The sequence below is a fragment of the Zygotorulaspora mrakii genome, chromosome 3, assembly GCF_013402915.1.
Source record: "Zygotorulaspora mrakii chromosome 3, complete sequence".
NCBI lineage: Eukaryota > Fungi > Ascomycota > Saccharomycetes > Saccharomycetales > Saccharomycetaceae > Zygotorulaspora > Zygotorulaspora mrakii.
In genome coordinates, this window is record NC_050721.1 from 573 (window position 1) to 23,807 (window position 23,235).

Sequence of the window (23,235 nt, forward strand, 5' to 3'; positions counted from 1 at the left end):
CACTACTACACAACTACACAACGACATTTCACTTTCTCATCTTCTCTTTCTTTCTTCTTTCTACTTCCCCTCCTACTTTCATCACCACTTCACCATCCCTCCCCTCACTCCACTTACACATCACTTCTTTCACCTCTTCATCCCACTTCCATCCCTCATTCATACACTTTCACATCCTCTTCATTCATCTCACATTCACCCCCAAACACTTCTTCATCTCTTCACCTCATTCTACCTCTACCATACACCACGCTTCTTTTTTTCTTTTTCCCTTTTCCCTTCTCTTTCTTCCATCCGCTCCTCTACTTCAACATTCCCCACCATCTCCATTCATACACTCATACATTCATACATTTCCTTTCTTCACTTCACTTCCCTCCCATCCCCTCATTCCACTCAAACCACATTTCCATTCTCCATCACTTTCTCTCAACCACTCACTCAACTCTCAACTCCTTTCTCTCTCTACTCACCACTTCATTCCTCTTTTCTTTTTCTTCTTTCTTTCCCACTTCTCACTCTCATTCACTCTTCACTTCCACAACTCATCCTACCTTCATCTCATTCTTTTCATCACACTCACATCTCCTCACCCCTCCTTTCACTCTCATCTTCTCTACTCTTCAACCACCACACATCTTTTTCATCTTTTCATCTTTTCTTTTTTCTCTTTCATTTCTACTCTCACTTCATTCCTCACTCCACTCAACCACTCTCTCTTCCCACCTTCCCTCATTCCCACACCAACATCCAAACTTTTCATCTCTTCCACGCTACCAACCATCCATTTCCATTCACACATCTACTCAACTTCTCTACCCTACTTCACTACACACTCTTTTTATTTACTCTCTTCATCTCTTTCATTCGAACTTCCTTTTACCTCTCTACTCCTATTTCACTACACACTCATTCATTCTACTCTCTCTTTTCACTCTCACTTTTCGTTTTCACATCTACATACACCATTCATACCACACTTCTCATACATTCATCTTTTCTATTCCATCTTTTCATCACCTCATTTTACACATCTACTCCTTTTTTACTACTCAACTCCCGACATTTACTCTTTCTCCTCACTCCCTTTTCACTTTCAACTACATCTTTTTTCTTCACTCTCTCATTCTTTCATCCTTTCTTTTCTACTCTACTCCACTACACTCCTCATCTTTCATACATTTTCACTTTTACATTTCATTTTTTCTTTCTTTTTACATACACCCTACTCTACTACATACTTCCATCCATTTCACTCCACTCCATTACACTCCCCTACACCTTTCCCCTACCGAACTCATTTCATCCTCACTTTTCTATCATACTACTCTCTTTTTCTTTATTTCATTTTTTCCTCATTCTACTCTTACACCTCTCCTACCAACTTCATTCCCCTACACCTTTCCCCTATCGAACTCATTTCATCTTCACTTTTCTACCATACTACTCTCTCCCATTTCCCTTCATTCATTCCCCTACACCTTTCCCCTACCACTCTCATTTCATCTCCACTCTTTTCATCTCCGCACTTTCCTCCCCTCGATCACACACTTTCATCTTCACCTTTTCACTTTTCTACCATACTACTCTCATTCTTTTCCTTCTTTTCCATTTCTTTCCTTTCCCTTTCTACTACTCTTCGCATCTTCATAACACTCCCCACCAAACTCTTTTCCTCTTTCATTCACTTCAACTTCTTTCTCCTTCCATTCACTTCAACTCTCATTCACTCTCCATCTTTTCATCTCTATTCATACATACTCAACTTTCTTTTCTTTTCACTCCAACTCCATCTCATCTCCCTCTTCATCACCACTCTTTTCTCAACCATTCACTCTACTCTCACACTTCCTCTTCTTTTCTTCTTTCTCACACCCTCTCCTTTCTCTACTCTACTCCCCTACCATCTCTTTCCTTTTTTCTCTATTTACTACTCTTTCTTACTTTCTACTCCCATCCACTCCATTTCACTCTTCACATCAACTTCCAACCCTTTTCATCTTCTCATACACTTCTTTTTCTCTTTTACTACTTTTCTTCCACTCTACTCCACTACTCATTCCCTTTCCTATTTCTTTTCCACTTTTTTCTCCTACCTCACCACAAACTCAACTGGATTCTTTTCCATTTCACATACACTCCTTTTCCCTCTATCAACCACTCACTCATACTTCTTTTCCCTTCACTTCAACTTTCATTCCCTAACACTTTCATCATCTCATCCCTCAACTTTCCTATTCCTCTCCTACACTTCCTTTTTTCCACTCAACTACTCATCTCATCCCTCATGATTCATTTCACACCTACATCACGCTCTACCCACGTCTCTCCTCTTCTCCTTCTTTCCTTTCTCCTCTTCTCCTCAACTCTTCTTCTCTACTCGAACACACATTCTCTTTTCACCTCCCCTCATCCTTCACTTTCACCTCTTTCTATTCATTCCATTCCATTTTACCTCTCATTCACACTCCATTTTCTTTTTCTATACACTTCTTTCCTTCTACTCAACTACTCATCACATCTTTCACCTATCTCTTTCCACTTCACTCTTTTCATCATTCCATTCACCCCTACTCTACTTCTTCACTCACTCCCTTTTCCTACTTCTTTCTCCTTTTTCTCTCCTACTCTTTTCATCTTTTCTACCAGACATTTCATACTTCTTTCATCTTTTCACTCAACCATTCCCTTCACATTCTCTTTTTCCCATCCACTCCACATTCTTTCATCTTTTCAACTTTACATCTTCACTTTTCCTCATTTCTACCACTTCTCATCACTTCTTCTTTCTACTCCATCTTTCATCACCGCGATCTACTCAACTACTCATCCTCATTCCCTTTTCCATTCCTCTTCTCCTACTCCACTACCCACTTCCTACTCCACTACCCACTTCCTACTCCCTCACTCCCTCACTCCCTCACTCCCTCACTCCCTCACTCCCTCACTCCCTCACTCCCTCACTCCCTCACTTCCTTTCCCTTTCCTTTCCTTTTCTCTACTCTACTCCACTACTAACTCATCCATTTCTCTCTACTTTCATTCTCTTTTACAGCTCCAAAACTCTAACATCCAACTCATCTTTTCACATACTCCGCTTTTCTACTCCATCACTTCTTTCAACTTTCTCTTTCCCATACCCGACATTTACTTTTTTCTAAACTTCACCCTTTCCCTTCTCCCTTTCTTTTCAACTCTACTTCACTACCCCTACACTTCCGAACTTCCCAACTTCCTCATTTCTCTTCACTCTCACTCTCATCCCATCTTCCTTACACTTTCTCTTTTACTTCCCCGTCTTTTCACTTCAACTCACCAACTCTCAACAACTCATCTTCACATTCCCTTTCTTTCGCTTACTATACTTCATCATTTACTCTCACATTCTTTTCCCCTTCTACATCCACTTTACATCACACCTACTCACTTCTTTACTCCTTCACTTTCCCTTTTCTGACGCTTCCATTTTCCATCCATCATACTACTTCGTTTCTACACTACACTTCCCACTCCTTTTCATCATCCCCATTCTCTTTTTCACATCCAACTTTTCCGTTTTTTACACTCTCAACTTCCCATTTCTTCCCCATTTTTTCCCACTCTTCCCATTACTCTTTCACTTCATTCATTCTCATCTCTTCTCTTACTTCCCTTTCTATTCAACTCTACTACTTTCGCTTCTCCACTACATTTCGCACTCCATTTCATTCCCACTATTACGCAAACATCAACTTCATTCCATCTTCCTCTCTTCTTCAAACTACACCTTACCTTTTTCCACTTTTCCTCTTTCTTCCACTTTTCTACTTCCTTCACACTACTCCCCATCTCTCATCTTCTACGCACCTACACTCAACCACTTTTTTCCTTCATACTTCCTTCATACTACTCCCGACGCTTTTCTTCTACTCTACACCACTCTTCTCTTCATACCCCCCTCCTCTTTTTTTTTCGTTCATACTACACATCACTCCTTCTTTTCACTCCCGTTCTACTTCACATTCTACTTCTCGCGTCCTTCACTCCTCACTCTCTCACTCTCTTTTTTACTTCCCGTTCTTCTTACTACTTCACTATTCTTCTTTACTCTCCCTTCACCTAACTTCTACATTTCCTTCTTTCTTCTCACTTACACGCTGACCCTTCTCTCGTTCCTTCCTCACATCTACATCCCATTCAACTTTTCCCCACTACATTCTACCACTCTTTCTTTCCTTTTCTTCTTCAATTTCTTTCATACAACATCTCTCCTTTCCCCTACACCTTTCCCCTACCGCCTATTTTCATTCTACCCTCAACTCTTTTCATCTCTTTTACTCCATCAGCCTTTATGATTCCACTTCATCTTCCTCTTTTCCACATCTTTCATACCACTCCCTCACCGCTCTCATTTCGATTTCATCCGCCATTCAACTTCCATTCACCCCCTACCTTCTTCATCTATTACACCTCTCCCCTCATCTTTCATATTTCTCGCTTCTCACTCATTCATTTTCTTCATTTCAACTTTTAACCACCCTCTACACTCTTCATCTACTCCGCTTCTTTTTTTTCCTCTTCACTTCTACTTCTCAACTTTTACATAACACACTCCCAACTTCTTTTCATTCATACTTTTACTTCTTTCTTCATTCCTCTCTTTCTAACTCTTCTACCTTACTACTCTACTTCCTTCCCTCTTCTAACCCCACTCTTTCTTCTACTTTACTACTATACCATACTCCTTTTTTCTATTTCCTCTACCCTACTCTTCTATACATCTTCTTTCATAAAAACATTTTACTTTCTTCTTTTCTCGACATTCACAATTACTTCCCCTTTTCTTTCATCATTCGCTAAAACTCCGCCTTTTCTCCTCCCTTTACTCCACAATAACTCGACATCTTCTCTAATCGCTACACCTTCACATCTTCCTTTTTCACCATTACTTCTCCCATCTCTAACCTTTTTCGACATTCAATTTTCAACACTCACTCAACTTATTTCAATCATCCATTATATCGCTTTTACTTCTTTACTAAACCCTGACTTCTTCTTTTACCAACTATCTCCTCTCTTCAACTTGAAACTTTCTTCCTCTATTATTCAACCAATTATCTATTCTAAACCAACTACTAAACTATCCACAACGCTTCTCATCACTACTCTCTCACGTATAACCAATATATTATTTAAATTATCTTTTCGCTTACCACTTTTATCTCCTTCCTCTTCCATTCCTTAATTTACCATCGAGATCCATAAACAACTTCTTCTTTTCCCATCAAAAAACGACAACAACAATAAACAACAACAACAACAACAACAACAACAACAACAACAACAATAAACAACAACAACAACAATAAACAACAACAACAACAACAACAATAACGATAACAATAACAACAATAACGATAACAATAACAACAATAACGATAACAGCCGCATATTTCCTTCAAACTGCTTACACTGGACTATCCAATTCTTTTATTCTTTTTTCTCCCTTCTTTCCTCTACTCACTACTGCTAACTTTTTCCTTTTACTTCTCACATTCCTTTACAAACATACCTAATCGTATCTAAAATTTATTATTACAAACTTTCAACTACATTATCTTTTTACTTTAATCACATTCCTTTATTTTCATTCCTTTATTTACATTCCTTTATTTACATTCTTTTATTTACATTCCTTTATTTACATTCCTTTATTTACATTCCTTTATTTACACTTCTGATTTCACGTCCTTTACCACCCACTTACCCTACCTTCCTTACCTCATCACTTTTACCCCGTCGCATTTCGACGAATAATTCCTCTTTTTTCCTTTTTTAAGATCTATACCACTTCCGAACTCACTCAATAGCCCCATTTCACCTCTACTTTTCCAAAACCAGCCTTCATTCCCTTTTTTCTATCCTCTTTTTTCACCCACTATCCCCCCGCTTAACCCATCGCTTCTTCTCAATAAACCTGCCTTTTGACCAACTTTAAAATCTTATCCTATTTATTTCTCTATTGCCATCCCTTATTTTATATTTCCCTTTCCTCTCCCTGCCTATTCACTTCCCTTGCCCTGCTTCTTCCATCACCCTCCTCGTTTACCATTCCCTCCACATTCCATCAATCCATACCACTTTGCCTGTATGGAAACACTCTCAAACCATTCCTTGATTTACACATGCCAACTCATCCTCACCAGCTCTCACTGACACAGCAGAATATTTTAAGCTGCCATTCCCATCCATACATCTACCTCCGTACCCCATTCCGCCATCTCTACACCATCGCCCAGACATTCGCTCCACAAACCCATACAAACAGACGTTAGACCCACACATCTCATCTCTTTGCCCCTCTGTATATCCCTCAATATCAACTTCGACTCAAAAAACTCTAAGCTATCCTTCTTTATTTAACGTTTCCTCTCTATTTTGATACTTCTTTTTCATTTTCGACATTTTTCACCATATTGAATTTTTAAAATTTCTTACCCAACATGAAATGATCGCGCATCCGCAAACTCTTTTTTATAATATTTTTTTTTTGCTATCTCGCCAACCATGAATCTTGAGAGTGTGACACGATAACCATAAAATAATGTGAGTTTTTCAATGTAGATTCAAAATTTTTTATTACCGAAAGGCAAGCCATTCGTCAGAAATACATCATTATATCGAAAAAATGGCAAAACCACACTCCCTGAGATCACTCATTTTCTTTGCAAATTATATACCAGTATATTACGATTTGTATCTACTCTACAAATATGCCTTTGTATCCCACCGTCAACTCCACAGCACATTTTATGACGGTTTGTACACTCTCTCATCTCCAGATCACACATGACGATACCCGCGTTCTCTTTTCGAAAACGCTAGATGAACACCCATTATTCTCCACGTCCATCGAATCAGTGACAGTCAATACATAAGACTCCGAAATTCTCCTCAAACTTCTGGTACCCTGGTAGTATGCTCCTCATCATATCGTGACCATCCCCTGCTTATGCACACAGTATAGCAAGGACTACCAACAGCCGCAGATCGTTGACTTGTCATACATGCCGCCTTGCGATACAAAATCATCCATGGCCTCCTCACCAACGTACTCACTAAAATAATAGACCCTGTTTCAATCATTACGTTCCCTCACATATACGTCTTCACTTTACAAGTAATATTATCTTCATGCTTTACCGGCCCCTCATTCGATGCCACTACCCTATTACAACTCCCCTACAGTTTCTCGCTACCTAACAGCAACTGTTCACTACCGTTAAAAATAACTAGTCTTTCCTATCACACTTTTGCATCAGTGCATGTACTTCACTAATCCTCCTCCTCTCTTCCCACCATTTTTTCATAACTCATCCCTTTCTTTACTTTTTTATTTAACTTAACCTTCATGTTACCAGTCCTTTGCATCACCCATCCCCACTTGTTTGTTCTTTTCTTCTCACTTTTTACACACATCACATTCATTCCCGTCACTCTTCGCCTTACAGCCAGCTCGCTGTGAAAAAAACTATCGTTCTCATCGGCCAACCGCGCGTCGTCTTTTTCAACCGCGCGAGCTGTAAAAAACTTATTCCCCGTTGCTGATGATCATTTCACTGGTTTCCTCATGTGCTACGATAATCACCATGGCTCATCCAACCGATCTCTCAGGCACTTGACTCTTTATGTGCCAATAGAGCTCCACACTCTTCATTCATTTTTTAAAAAACCGCAACCGAAATGTCACTCCTTCATGATCTAGACGACAATCTCTTTTCAACTTTCAGCCACTCTCAAATGCCTAAACAGCACGCTAGAGGCCCAAAAATGCAGGCTAGAGCACTTGCGTTAGTGCCCAGTAGCTATGCAAAGTTACAGCTTTGTACCTCTTCTTGTTCGCTAGAAAACCCTACTACCACCAAAAACCAGTAGGCACTACCGCCAAAGTCACGTCCCATAGTAAATCCACTACCGCCAAAGTCACGTCGGGGCAGAAGAATGCAGATTCTCCGAGACGTTGTACACTCACTTTTGCCCAGATCACACACTACACCATTAAGCCTACTTAAATACTACTCAACTGCAAAATCCCACAGCTTCTATAAATCTATACTACATATCACTCGCCTCACCTTCTATCAACACCTTGTTCAATCCACACTCCTCCACATACGTGCCCAGTACAAACCTGTACACAGGCACCCGCTCTTCGTAACCGCACACTCGCTTACACATCACACTGCTCAACCATTGCCCAAATATTTCAAACTTGCGGTACCATGGTAACACCCTACTCACCATATTGTGAACATCCCCTTTCTCGTACACACAGTACAACAGGAGCACCAACAGCCGGAACTCATTCAAATCAAAACAGTCCCCCCGACCATGCCCGTCCCCCCAAAGTGTACCTGAAACAACTTCCAGCATGCATCGGTGCAATGACCAGACAAAGCAAGCGTTGCCAATTATCCATTAGATCCATGGCTACCAGACACACTTGTTATTTAATGATGAGAATACTGCTCCAAGAACAAACCTTCCAGGTGCCCAGGCTCCGAATGGATTGAAACCATGTTCCTGCTTCTTCCTGATGTATATGTGCGCCGAAGAGTGGCAATTGCATTCGATGGTGAAAAATGGGTGCCTATTTCCTGCAAAACTCAGCAACAATTGAAAAATATTTAATTTTACCATACGCTAAATTTAGAGCACAAACTAAAGGGCATACCACAAAAACCCAAGTACAAAGACTTTATCTGACAAAGAACATCACCAAGATTTCAAGAGGTCTAGAAAAATGTTCCAAACTGGAGAGTATCCAGGCAAAACTTACTTAATTGTCAGAGGCTCGTTATTTCAAAGCTATCACCAATGATGTAAAGTGCCGCATTTGATAGGGCAAGTCCTGCTTGAATTATCAATTGAGCTGAGCACAGCATGCCCACGAGGGTAACTTCCCGCATGAGTGAAAAAGGATTTTCAGGCATTTCATTGCACTGATTTGATGATAGTTCATCTTCAAGCATTTTCTTTTCAACATAGCGTTTTTGATATTACGTGTCACACCAAATAACTTACCCAAAGAGGGATCCCAGGCATTGCGTTTATAAACAGCCACTAGGGAATAAAAAAGCTGCGCAGTTGATGTGCTCCTTTCTGCTTGTTACAGGCCTAGGTTAGGATCTTGCAAATTCCGTATATTTTGGACTTGCTGCTGTAAATTCTTTCTCATGTTTCGCAATACCAGGATGTCCAAGAGACGGCCGCCTTCAAGTGAGTACAAAAAATTACGTCGCAAAATTCTGACTTGTAAAAGCAACAGCAGCAGTAACGACCTGGCATGCGGCTACTACGGCAGCTACACTTCTAAGGGTTCCGTAAGACACTAATGAAGACGAAATTCAATGTGTAGAAATTGTTGCAGGTTCCAGACACCCGCCTGGATATGCCATCAGAGCACTTGTGAAAGCTGCAAATCTGTTATTGGGGTAGCTGGAGCAAAATCTTCGTTAGGCTAAAATAACTATATTGATTAATGGCACGCTGTGGACACATGCTTTATGGTATAGAGCTTATTCAAAGAAAGCTTTTAGCCAGAATTCGAATCTGTTTCTGCATAAAGAAATATGATCTATCATATTTATGACTTGAACTAATTGATAATATTGAAAAATCTACTGACAACCTGATACTGTGAGTGATGCAGGTGCAAGCTCTTTGAAATATTCACATACTTACAGAAGCCATGTCAAGAACTCGAGCTTTGTCGGATATGGGTGATTTTCTTCAGAAGTGGATTGAATAGCAGCCGCTTTTTCCCATAAACCACATCTACGGTAGTAACATAAATACTGGAAGCCATCTGGTAGCTCCCTTCTTTCTAAACATGACAGCGTTGTTTGCGCAAGTACCTAGAGATCCTCTCGATTCCATGGATGTCTCATTAATGGTTGTGTAACAGCTACAGTGCTTGAGATGAGACTGTTTCATTATGCATAAGCTTTATGGCACCTTCAGGGTGGTCCTTAGTTGGTATCAAGCCTCCTTTTCCAGCAGCGACTGTAAGAGTTTGGGTTTCCACGGTTGGGGCCATTTGACCTTTGTCACTGTGTCGACGATATCTCGGCATAGTGAGAAGGTGCATATAGAAGTATCTGCCCAGTCCAAATCTACACTATCCATCAACCACTTGATCAGAGATCGGAGAACCATATTCTCACAACGCTGCATTATCCAATGGACATGTGGAACATATCGTGAAAATGAATTGTGGCTGTATGGTTTATTGCCAAATACAAAGACGTCTTTAAATCTCTCAGTGTTCAAAAATGCGAGCTACATCGCGACATTGGCGCCTAAGCTAAGTCCTAAAACGAGTTTCTCCCCATCAGTAGCATGCCTTGTGACTAGCCTTGCTATCAGTGAGGCAGCATTATCGACCAAGAAGAGCTTTACGAAGCGAGACTCCTCGTGGCCTGGCATGTCAAGAATGAGTAAATTTTAGTTATCTGGGAGATTATAGACCATCATATCCCATGCGCGACGAGAGGGAAATTCCCCATGAACTAGGACAGCTGTCAGATCCACCTTTGAATTATATACCGACTGTGACTGTATTGGTTCACCTAGTAGCTCTTGGTTTCCTTCTATAAAGAACTCGCGAGAAGCATATAACATTTATGCAGGAAAACTATAGGATCTCAGCAGTTGTGTATCTAAGGCTTGACTCCAAATGAACTTTCTCACTCTACATATCCTAACATATCGGTAAGGGAACAATACTGTTGAAGTAAAGTATCTTTCAAGGTTTGGAGTTTATGCACAAAAATTGAGACATGAAGCATGTGATACAGTAATCAAAGCAATTCTCAATTCGTAAGAGCTTCAAATCAGAACGCATCATTTTTCGGAGATTTGCCTCAACTCAATGTGAGGTGATGCATGAAGCTTTAGGGAGTTCCGTCAACATGTGAAGAGAAACCAGAATATCAGCAATCATTGAAAAAAAAATCCATTTTTGGCAAGTGTTGTCCCAGAAATAGGTATTTGACACAAAAATTAGTTCTTTTCAAAAAATTTTTTGCGAATGAACTGCGAAAAAGTTCTGTTTGAACTACTTCGGACTTTTTCACGTTGTGACTAATAATAATTCGGTTGCTTACGTAATAATAATTTGGTTGCTTACGTAAGTATGGTTGATGGCATATATATTAAATACTTCTTGGCACTATTGAAGATCTCTATTTTTATGCCAAAAATGCAGAATTGTTAAGTAAACAGACACTGACTCAAAATATGGCGGATTCGGAGGTGAGTCATCGATTCCACATGGTCGAAAATACCCGCATTCATTTTGTCACAGCTGGTAATGTAAAAAACCAAGCCCTCATTTTGATTGCTGGCTTCCCTGAAAGCTGGTATGCCTGGCGTAAAGTGATTCCCTTCCTTTCCAAGTCCTACTGGGTTATTGCACCGGACCTCCCTGGTCAGGGTGATTCTGATAAACCTGCCATTGGTTACGACACCCAGACGCTTGCGGTCACGCTACACGGTCTGCTCGAGGGTCTTGGCTTATCGCGCTACTTTATGGCGGCTCATGACGTAGGCGCTTGGGTGGCGTTTCCCTATGCAATTATGTTCAAGGAAGAGGTCGAACGTATTGCTTTACTTGATGCAGGAATACCAGGTGTTACATTACCCAGCCAACTTCCAACCAACCCTGACCATGCATGGCGAACTTGGCATTTTATGTTTCATGGTATCCCAGATTTACCAGAGTCGCTCCTTGAAGGCAAGGAACGCATATACTTGGAGTGGTTCCTTCTTCGCAAAGCTGCTAACCCACTAGTTTTCACCGTGGCTGACATTGACATGTATGTAAAGAACTTCACAAGACCAGGAGCTCTTCGTGCTGGCCTCGCGTATTATAGATCTAGCGCCAAATCGGCTGATCAAAACCAGACGCTTTTGAAGAGCGGGAGCCTTCAAGTTCCCATCCTTGCTATCTCGTCGGATCAAGGTTCGATTCCTGACATGGCGGCACCTTTGAGAACTTTCGCATCCCATGTAGAAGGGGCGACCATCAAAGAGTGTGGACATTACATACCAGAGGAGCAACCGGGGGCTCTGGCCCGTGAGTTATCGAACTTTTTTGTTATTGGGCGGTGTTAATGATATTGATGCTCGGTCAGGCAGAGACCATGTACCTTGATGGAATTTAAATGGAGGAGCTGCTCCTATTAAAATTGATTTTTGCATCGGTGCACAGCCATTACTAATAACTTTGCGCAAGGCGGTATTTTTATTGACTCGGTGTGTTGAAAGTGAATTTATTCCAATATGTATTAATGCAATGTAAGAGCTGAAAAAGACACATCCTTAAACTTTTCTCCGCCAATAAAAAAGTGAACAGAAGCAATTAAGTTGAGTGCCAGATCATGATTGCCAATGTCATCTTCAATTTAAATTGTACCAAAAGCTACTTATACATGATTATTACCTAGATATAGCGATCGCGATGTTTCCAGCATGAGACGTGAAGTATTTCTGTCAAATTTTTTAGGTGCCTTATATACCTTGATATAGGAAAGCAGTTCAATTTCTCCCAGTACCATCCATATCGTGGCAGTTACTTCAGCTGCAAATCTTTTTAAGACAGGCGCTGAAATGCACGGGAAATGCACTTTAGATCACATAACAAGATAGCATTCTTCTCAGTTCAGAATTGCAGTTTTTCTCACAAAGCATTGATGAAGGGGCACGTCACATGAGACTTCAACTGCTAATTCCAATTAACATATTTAGAGCCCCAATGTAGAAAGAAAGATGAGCATATATGTCAATATTTCTCCAAACAGACTTTACACCTGTTCAGCCAGATTTCGTAATCTGGAAGAGATGTTCTGTTATCTTACATACTGCTAGGCAAATCTGTCTAGGAATTTTATCATAGCGCTTGATTGTAGATTAGTCTGCTTTTAGATACACTACGCTTGGTCAGATATAGCGTGTGCTTATCGACATAGAAAGCATGACTGAAGATGAATTCTTGAATACTTTTGCACTAGTTTCACTCTCTTTTTTTGCTGTGGAATTTCCTTGCAAGGATAATATATCAGGGATTTCTTAATTGGAAGCGCTGCTAATTGGGTTGATCTCTTTGATTTTGCCTCCCATAATAATCAGAAATCTCAGCAAAGTATCATCTATAGAATTACTTTCAAATTATCTAGAATATTTTGAGCCAAAAGGGAGAAGGGGCACTACGGAGTGTCAGTGACTTCCCAGTTGGCGGTAGTCTGTCACTGTCTGAAAGATAACATTACTGTACTTAGAACCCCTGATCTTGAGCTGATAGCAACTGAAAGAGGAATATGGGGTGTTTGATTCATTTTTGGCTAATTGGATGTGCCAAATATTACAATATAGACTTGAAGTACGGGCTCCGCAATGCTATAACTGGGCCTAAATCTCCAACATATAATTGGGGCTCTCCTGCTTGGTAGAATAATGATGTGTGTATATACTTGTCTTAATTCAGGTCCCGACGTAATGCAGAATTGGGTATCGGGTCTGTAGGAGGATGAGTTTTGTTATATACGGAGCGGAAAGAGGCATATTGATTAGGACCTCCCTGTCTATTGTTTTCCATGGCATTCAAAGTTGGATTGGTGGTCTTGTTGTTAAAATGAAATCATAACAACGAGAGCTATATGAACATGAAGGATACGTTTCGATTAAGTCTGGCGATGAATACCAGAGACTTTATTGGATTTCTGGTCTTCCCAATCGTGCGGTATATATTTTCTTCTTTATGAAACTGGAAAAGATGAGCAAAGCAGTAGACTTCACCTGTATCATGACTTTAATTACCATAGCTGGACTGTTTATTACAACATTAACTGAAAATCATGGAACCGGGCCAATTAACTTCGAACCCGTCACCTTAAGTAGTGGTTATGTGGGGTGGATGTTGTTATATTCGATGATTATCTGGTTAGGTGCTCTCTTTTCTGCTTGTACAAACTAGTGAGATTTTTCCCCCTTTTCCAGTTCTGAAAAAAGATGTATATTGGAATCATCTCTTCCGTTATGATAACTGGTACTATCTTTTATTTAAGGGGTTTTATTCTCACATACCCAAGAGCTTTACGGTGCTGAGATCTGGTTACCTACTGACATATTTCTTCAGTGAATGGCCAGTAACTATTCGGTAGGCTCCAGAGCTGCCTCATTTTTTTGTGCTTTTGCATTTATCTCATCCCAAATGACCTTCAATGTGCTCGCAAATGGCTTTGAAGGAGAAGTGAATTTGGCAGGATTGCTGCCTCGTTAAAAATACAAAGAGGTGCCCTCATAAAAGCATTATTCTCTTGGGCAACTCATCCTTGGAATTTCTACAACACCTCTTCGGTTTTTATAAATGTCGTGAGCTCTTTTAAAGTAATAGTTACTCCAACAATTGCAATGTTTGTTGTGGACCATCATTTTTTCTGGAGGGGGAAGTGCCACTGACACAAATGTATCCTACAGATCCTGAATGTACCTTTTATTATACTAAAGGATTCAATTTTGCCGAGCAATATTTACCTGGAAGAGTGGTATGGCGTCTGGTTTTCCTGGATTGGTAGATGCAGTAAGTCCTATTGCTGGATTTCCAGAGGAAATGAGAAGCATTTTCTTCAGTAATTTTTTTTTGGATTTTTTTATTCAGATGTAGACATATCCAAATTCTTGATTTCCTATATCATGAGGTGAAACAAAAAACTGATTCTCTTGGGATGTAATATCTGAAAAAAATACCGATATTTATACCTGTCAAGTTACACTTGTTGAAGCATACGATGGGACAACGGGTAGATGTTTTTCTCTCTCGTCGACCTAGTACTCATGCTCTAGGGACATCCATTTTTACCCGTAGAAGCTGTAGCAGAGCTGTCATTTCTTACCCGATGCCACAGAATCTTAACATAGTCAGATTCCTGAATTCTTAGCGTCTCGTGATAGATTATCAACCAAGAGCTCTCTCCTATCGATTGATATTCCGTTAGAGCTTCATCTGACTTGGTTCTTTAAAATCAATATCTATTTCAACACTATTGTATCACGGTTTTCTAAACTCAGATACAAACTGATTGATGGCAAAGGGACTAAGAAAAGAATATCTGTCAAAGGTGAGATTCAAGTGCCGTTGAACCACAGAGAACGTCATTGGAGCCGCTGTGACGCCGCACTCGTTGATTGTGTTATGGTTTATATATATAACGCGTAAATTTGAAGGCAGTGTTAAGAGTTGTGAATTCAGATGGTGTGTGAAGTGCAGATAACTGCCAGTATCATTGACCGCGAAATGGATAACAGTAGATGAGTTTTTTTCTCCTCGGATAACCTCTTTTCAGCTTCTGAGTTTTCATCACTCTCAAAAATTTCAAGTCTATTAGCCAGCAAAGCCCCTCTCTCTAAGATGTCTTTATATTCGGGCAATTCATATCTCTCGCATATTTCACGAACATTGGCTGAAACGAGATCTTCAGGTTGGTGAGTCGGGAATACGTTCTCTATGCTTTTTGATGAGACTTCTTCAACTTCAGCAATTTCAAAGCCTTCTTCTTCAAAGCCTTTAATGCCACCCATTTGTTCTATTTAATTGTCCTACCACTTGAGACTAAACCCATGTACATTCTTCGACACCGGTGACTTTTTATATCTTCATCGTGTTCACCATTTTATGCCATATTATTCGTAATTCTTTTCCAAAAGTCTTCTGCTTGAAATTTGTGGCGCGTTTGCTCTGCTATGCGGGCCGACGACTCAATGCTGTTCCACCTCACAACCCTGCTGTACAGCTTGCCGAATCAGCTCCAAAAGTTCTCAGGTGGAAGGAACGTCCCTGATGTAAACCACTTTTTAGGCTCCTTAACATTTCTGTTGTGGCAAAGCTGGTAAACCGAACCAGAAATTGGATAGTATCAAGCAGCCGTCTTACTTTTGACACTGTATTCTCAGGACAGGCAAGTTCAAAGCTGTCCCATGTGGGGAAGTCAAACGGGCACATGCATATCCATCGCACAAGGTGCTCACGGTATTCATCACTACGGATACAGCTGCTAAAGCACCTACCCAGAATCTCCATCTTTTCACTCACCTTCTCTTTGATCTCCAAGTTTTCTGTAAGCAGACTGATCTCATCCTCTGGAAGAAATGCGTACTCTTCAAACGGCGATAGTCGATGTCCGTTGAACAAAACAAAGAGCTTGTGTGCAAGCTTGACCACGTACAGGTTGATGGTATTTGGGGATAACGTCTTCACCATGGACGCAATGCCAGCTTTCATATCTTTGTTAACGTATTTTGCAGTCGTTCTTTCGGCGCGTAGGTACACATAATGCAAGTACATTTGAGAAAATGCAACGTATCTTGTTCTTTGGCTCTTGTATTCGCTTAGAACAGCAAAATCGCTCTCCGTGAATATAAACTCTCGAGTCTTGATAACTCTTGCGAAAACTCTGTTGTCGTAGCCAAGACGTAAATTCAGCTCGTCTCCCAACATATCAACAGACTGCTCTTGGCATGCCGATATCAAGTACCTATACTGCTTCCGTCTCAGATATATCCTGTGACAAGAAAATGAGAAGGTGTACTCTACTTTTTTTGAGTTGCGCTTTCTAAACTCTTGTGTCTCAAGAACAATCTTTTTGTGTGGTAATTGGGCAAATTTGTACTCGTCTAATGCTATAAAGTCGAAGAGCTCAGCATCACAACCTCTTATAATTATCCCCTCCGTACTGAATATCGTATTCCAGCCACATAGCCCATGGGAGAGTATTTTGTCTCTATTGGCTATTGATAAGTCTCTAGGGCTAGGACTTGTGGGATTCACCTATTTGCGTGCTCTAGTATACATGAGCCAGCCATTGACTATGACATATCTACCATTTATACAAACTTGTTCACCGAGTAACATTATGTACGTAAGTAAAGTAAGTACCTAGTCTTCTGCACGATGGGTAACTCGAATACATATCATATATAACGTCAAGGAATTAGAGTTACCTGGTTCGTATAAAAGAGTTACCCACCAACTACTCAAAAACTTTGTATCACAAAACTCCACCAATTCCTTGCACTAACTTTAGTTATTTCTCTGCAAAATTTGTGCAGTCGGATAGCAGCCTCTGTAGATGACGCGCTTCCGCCATTGCTTCACATTAGTTGCCTTCGATCCATTTAATATCGAGTGAGTAGTACTTCAGAAAGGTATCCCTCGCCATTCTCATATCCAAGGTAAATGCCGAGCTTGGAGTCATTAAGTGATGATGAGGTCACAATTGTGGAGCAGACGATGCCGTTGAACACATCATTGGCGCATTGCAGCTCCTCAGAACCATTAACTCCTCGTAATGAAAACGTGATAGCTTCAACTTCGAACGATGATCAATCCGAGCAGCAGAAACAGATTAAATCTGGATGAATGGGCAAAACTTCATTTAAGTCGCATTTCCAGTTTTTTTTCAAGCATGGGAGGAAAGTTGCCAGGTGCAATTACTGTGGGAAGACTTACAAAGAAGGTCAGTCTCCCAGGAAGTTGTCAAAACATATAACGGCTGTACATCGTTCTGTGTTGAAAGAGAAAAAAGTTCCCAAAATGCAGACACAGGATACAATGTCAAAACCTAGATCACTTCACTTAACTGAGGCATTAATACGAGAATGCAACAAACACCCAGGTACTTTGGAGAGCTTACTTCTAATAACGGAGGGATTTCTTCCTTTCAATTTTGTCCGTTTAAGTACTTGGAGCCATCTCAATAAAAAATATGGGGGAAACACGTTCATCCAGTCCAGGACTACATTGACTAAAAAGATACAGCATTTCAGAGACTGTCTCAATCATACTCTGCGGCAAAATTTGAAAGATATCACTCTAGTCAACGTGCAATTGGATATATGGACAGCAAGTAACGGTCAGTCTTTTCTTGCCATTATGGTATCTTTGGCTCAAAATATTTTGAACAAAGAGGTACTTGAAGCCGGTAATGGTTCAAGGTTATTACTAAATATACGCGGTGAAGCAAGCAATACTCATTTACTCGATTTTGTTAGTTTGGGGGACAAGTAACATAAGGGCAAGAATACGTGTGATATATTCATGTCTTTAATGAAGGAATATGATCATGTTGATAAACTTGGAACTATCACTATGGATAACACTTCAAACAATGGCAATTTTCACGTTAATTTAATATATGATCATTTTAATGGACTTAGACCAAGAGGCCATCGGCTGGTTGGAAAAGTTCGTTTTGTACGCTGTGCGAGTCATCTTTTGAATCTGCAATTTCAAAAAATTATTAAAAGCTTATCCCGGAATTCCCTTTTCTCTAATGCCTTCAAAAGGATCAGAAAGCTAGCAAAAATAATGCGATATTCTACCACAATCAACTCCAGTCTGAAAAAGAATAATATACCTTTAATTCCTTATGAGTCTTCCACTAGGTGGCTTTTTACATAGAAGCAAGTCAAAATATTCTTGGAGAATTACAAAGCCTACAAAAATTGGCTTGGCCTAGTACAGGAACGTGGTCAAGACTATTTAGTTACGAGGATTCAAGATCATATTTCGTTTGATTCTAAGACCGTCAGTATGTTAGCTTATTTTGTTGAGTGCGGCAAGATTTTTGATTACGTGAACAAAAAGTTCCAAGATGAAGAATATAACGATTTGCCTCAAGGAGTTCCTTTATACTACCTTTTAGGACACTTTTACAAGAGTTGCCTGAACGTATCCACGGGAAAGGAAATTCCTAAATCTAAAAAAGGTATGGATTTCTCTTTTCTAAACGGCCCCGATACATTGTCCTTTGATGAGAAGAATATTGTTCTTGGAGCCATCAACGTCGCATACTTATGCTATCAAAATTATTTATCACACATCTAGGCTAACCCATTGTATTATGCGGCCGTCATGCTCGATCTAACGGCGAAACACAAACAGCTTTACAGAATGATGGAAATTGATGAGTTCAATCTAAGATGAACCATGTTAGCAATTTTATTAGAATGTACTTGAATGAAGAAAGCGTTGAGCTAGGTAAAGGGGAGCAAGCAAGCCCGGGGCTCTCAACTATCGGGCGAGAGAAAGACTATTACAGATGCTTCAATGTTCATGAACAACCGCAATCCACCGAAACATATTCCACAGCCTCAGCATGCGACGTTATTGAAAATCATGAGGAATGGCACAGATACGAAAGTGAGCCAGTGGCAAGTGGTCTGTCCAGGCTTGACGCAATAAAATGGTGGGCACGCGAATCGCTGCAAGTATCCATCTCTTCAAGCTAGCCATCTCTCTTCAAGCTAGCCATGTCTCTGTTATACACTGAAATAAGCTCATGTGATGTAGAGCGCTGCTTTTCTCTTGCAGGAAGAGTTGTTAGGAAAGACAGAGCACGGCTTCATTATAAGAATGTACGAACTCCAACGCTTTTAAGAAATCGGTTTTTGAAATTTGGCTTTTACGAGCCATCTCCGATTCTCGTGCTAGACTCAGAAAATGAGACAGACCTCGACCTTGATAATGAATACAATGACATAGATTGTTACCTATCAGACAGTTCTGAGGAAATCCATGACAGCCAAGATGACAGTGCTGCAACTGCAAGGCTTGCGTCTCAAGAGGGCATTAATACACCTGGTTCAGCTATGTAAATTATGAGCAGGCCGCCGTCATATCGTAGATATTTCATTTCACATTCTTAATCCAAATATCATAAATCTCATTATGGACGATAATACTTGGGGTACTCAACTCGTATACACTGCCTTAATAAAAAGTAACTATTTTTTTTTAACCATGAGTAGGTTTTCACAGGATGATTTACTTTCTCACTTTTACAGAGTAAGTTGTTTTCTTTACCCGGTTATTCGGTGAACAAGTTTGCATTTATGTCGTTCATCATTTTTCCCAAACCGCGTCAGCCGCGGTGCCTGTATAATTCCGCGGATGAAAATGGAATAACTCATTCTCGAGCTCTCCCCCGCTTCGTCTTTCTATCTCGAGTTTTGAAAAAAATTTATCGTTCTTATCAGCAAAGCGCGCGAGCTGCGAAAAACTCATTTCCCTTCGCAGAAGATGATTTGGCTGTTTTCCTCATGCACTACGAAGATCGCTATAGCTCATCCAACAGGTCTCTGTGCCACTTGACTCTTTGTATGTAATAGAACTGCATTCTCGTCATCTATATTTTTTAAAGATCCACATAAATGTCACTCTTCATTGCCCAAAAGCACCCTGGAGGCCCCCAATTGCAGGCTGATACACTCCACTTAGACCTTTATTTTTTTGTGCAAAATTTCAGATTTGTTATTTCTGTCGTTCCAGAGAAATCTCTATCCCAGTAAAAATGGACTTGCACCACCGTCAAAAAATCCTTAATGCGGGTACCACCCCGAAAAACGCAACGAAGTAGAAGAATTTGTAATGCTCCGGAGCGACACACTTCCATAGCAACACTTTCCCATAGACAATCCAGAAGGTAGCATCGGTTTTCCTATTAACCTGTAAACTTGACAATTCAGGATCGAAGATTTGTCGACCTGCGACGCACATCCACGTCACAGCGTTGCCATACACACAACAGCTGTGCAGTTGGTTTTTACGATATCCCCTAAATTTATGTTCTTTTAAATTAAACGCAAACAGAATAAACTTGTGAAGGCAAATATGTATATGCTGCATGCTATTCGTTCCACCGAAAATATCGAAAAATTTAGGCCTATTTTTTAATTTGTTCCGAGCAAATAACAGATTACTTAAATATCTAGATTAAATATGGCTCAATCTATTTTTGTATTCGAACTTGGCTTTGATGAGATCCTCTTTTCGTTGTCTAAAGCCAGTCCTTCGCTACGGTAGACTATCTTCATTAGCACCTTCCTGAACATTAACAATATATTCGTAAACAAATGCAATTGAGGTAAGGTGTGCTGATGCTGGGATTGTTTCATCAACCGAGTGAACTGTCTTCCATAAACCTTGAGGGAGAACATTTCCGAAGAATCGGTAGATATTTTTTGTCAAAGCCCAGTAATGTTTAGTGTCACTGTTGGCAGATATTGTGTTTGTTGTCACATAAACCTCGGCTTCAGAATTATTTCTCAGAAGACCATTTTGAAACACATTTTGAATAGTACCCGAAAAGATGTCCCACACTTGAGAACCTCCGGTAGGAGAATAAGGCGATGGTTCTAAGGGCTTGTATCCCGTGACAGTTATAGATCCAACATCTGTACATGGGATTACCTCTTCATCGGCTAAATATAGACCATAGCCGTACTTTTCAGCAACTTCTCTTGCGACACTCAAATCACTCTCTAAGACTTCTTGGACGGAAGATTGGATGTCTATTCTATGATTGACCAAAAATGTAGATACCTGAGGAAGTGCATTTGCCTTCATTCCTCCATGGAAAACGTCTACAGCTTGGGAGGTCCTTATCAGTTCTCTCATCTCCGGTCTTTGTGATATGAACTCGACAAGCTTCTTTCTTTCTTTTTCGTCGAAGCGTGCTTCAATAATAGCTTTTTTGAATTCGGTCGGTAAACTATTACTGTGCTCAGCCATGCAGACCAGAAAACCATAAAATGGATTTTCTAGAGAGAATTCAAATTTGAAAGGCTTATTCTCCAAAGATGAGATTATCTCTGCTGCGACGCCGATTGTAGTATGTTCTGGGGGAATTGAAGAGTGACCACCGTTTCCGAGTACCGTAATATTCACATCAAGATATCCTTTCTCTTGTACCACGGGCGCTGCAATGAAAACGTTTTTAGAAATCTCAGCAACCATGGATCCTTCATCAACAATCGAATAAATTCCATTATCACCATATCTTTCGTGCAAAAATTTTCCCATCGTACGGGCTCCGTGAAGACCTGCTGTTTCCTCGTCAAATCCCAACGCAACAATTACAGTTCGGGTGGGCTCAAATCCATCTTCAATCAATTGTTCTATAGCCGCCAGTTGGGCGACCAACAATGTTTTACAGTCAAGAGCACCTCTACCATATATTAAATCACTTGAAGCATCATAATGTCCCGAAAATGGAGGATAAGTCCATTGAGAAACAGTTTCGGGATCAACTGGAACCACGTCTTGATGAGATGTTAACATCATAGGCTTCAATTTTTTGTCTTTCCCTTCCCATGTGAAGAGTAGGTTAACCTCATTAACTTTTTCAAGCTTCAAGTGCTTCGAGACCAAGGGAAAAGAGTTCACAAGATAATCATGAAGTTTGAAGAACTCGTGATAGTACTCAATATCTTCAGAAGGGCTTGGATTGTCGTCAAAAACCTCTGTTGGAATTTGGATGGCTCCTGCAAGTCTAGATATTGCTTTCTCTTTGAAATCAGGGCTTTCAAAAATCATCTTGATAGACTTATTAAATTCAGGTAAAATTGGATCCATTCTGCCGCATTGCTCAATATAATCAACACCAATATGGTTGTGGTAGGACCAAGAAAACATATTGCTCAACGCACCTACAATTAGCATTCCAGCACCAACGGCCATAGCCACCCTACGCTTGGAAATCAACTGATTGTACTTGGGAATGTTTCTCTCTGTTTTAGTATCTAATAGCATTGTTCAATTTCTATAATGGATTCCTGTAAGATGCTGTATGGTACTTGAAACCCACCGTCTACTCTATATATACTCAATTTTTAAGGCAAAAAGACAAAGTTTAGGCATACTGTTGTCTATGAGTTAACAAAATATTGATTAACTGCCTACAGAATGGGAATCATCATGATTGCAATGTTGCGGATCTTTAATCTTTAGGGTGATAAAGCGGAGGTATTTCTCAAAGTCGATGCGTTGAACTAGTAGATTTAAACCCTTACGTGCGGACGAGAAATCGAAATCAATTGATGCGGAGATCATCAAACACGAAGTTTCACGCCACAAACGGGATGGCAAGACTTAATTATACCGATACACTAAACTAAGTAGAAGATAACAAAACTGCAACAATGTAACAGATTCCCTCTGTAAAAATCGGTAAGACAATCTATCAATAATTATTGTGGCAGAGTAATCTTGGTGAGAGTGAATAAGCATGGTTATCAATATGTTATTGAATGCAAAGCCTTCATCTCGTATCTGCACTTAACTAGAGAGTTCAACGTTCCTTACAAACTCAGATAATTATATATTAAGCCTGCTTTTCGCATTTCAGTATCATCCGTTGA

The 23,235-nt window shown here is 40.2% G+C and overlaps 4 protein-coding genes across 4 annotated transcripts; 2 read left to right on the top strand and 2 right to left on the bottom strand.

Moving 5' to 3' along the window:
• Positions 1-2,287: 2,287 nt before the first annotated feature.
• HG535_0C00100 (uncharacterized protein) lies at positions 2,288-3,457 on the top strand (the record flags this gene model as incomplete). The annotated part of the gene is made up of 1 exon (XM_037287496.1): positions 2,288-3,457. One exon carries the CDS (start codon positions 2,288-2,290, stop codon positions 3,455-3,457), a length of 1,170 nt encoding a protein of 389 aa, XP_037143391.1.
• Positions 3,458-11,280: 7,823 nt separating this feature from the next.
• On the top strand, positions 11,281-12,156 carry HG535_0C00110 (alpha/beta fold hydrolase; the record flags this gene model as incomplete). The annotated part of the gene is made up of 1 exon (XM_037287497.1): positions 11,281-12,156. The coding sequence occupies one exon, from the start codon at positions 11,281-11,283 to the stop codon at positions 12,154-12,156; it is 876 nt and encodes a 291-aa protein (XP_037143392.1).
• Positions 12,157-15,811: 3,655 nt separating this feature from the next.
• Positions 15,812-16,534, bottom strand: HG535_0C00115 (uncharacterized protein; the record flags this gene model as incomplete). Its single annotated transcript, XM_037287498.1, has 1 exon — positions 15,812-16,534. The coding sequence occupies one exon, from the start codon at positions 16,532-16,534 to the stop codon at positions 15,812-15,814; it is 723 nt and encodes a 240-aa protein (XP_037143393.1).
• A 4,356-nt stretch (positions 16,535-20,890) lies between these two features.
• On the bottom strand, positions 20,891-22,627 carry HG535_0C00120 (M20 family metallopeptidase; the record flags this gene model as incomplete). Its single annotated transcript, XM_037287499.1, has 1 exon — positions 20,891-22,627. One exon carries the CDS (start codon positions 22,625-22,627, stop codon positions 20,891-20,893), a length of 1,737 nt encoding a protein of 578 aa, XP_037143394.1.
• Positions 22,628-23,235: the final 608 nt, after the last annotated feature.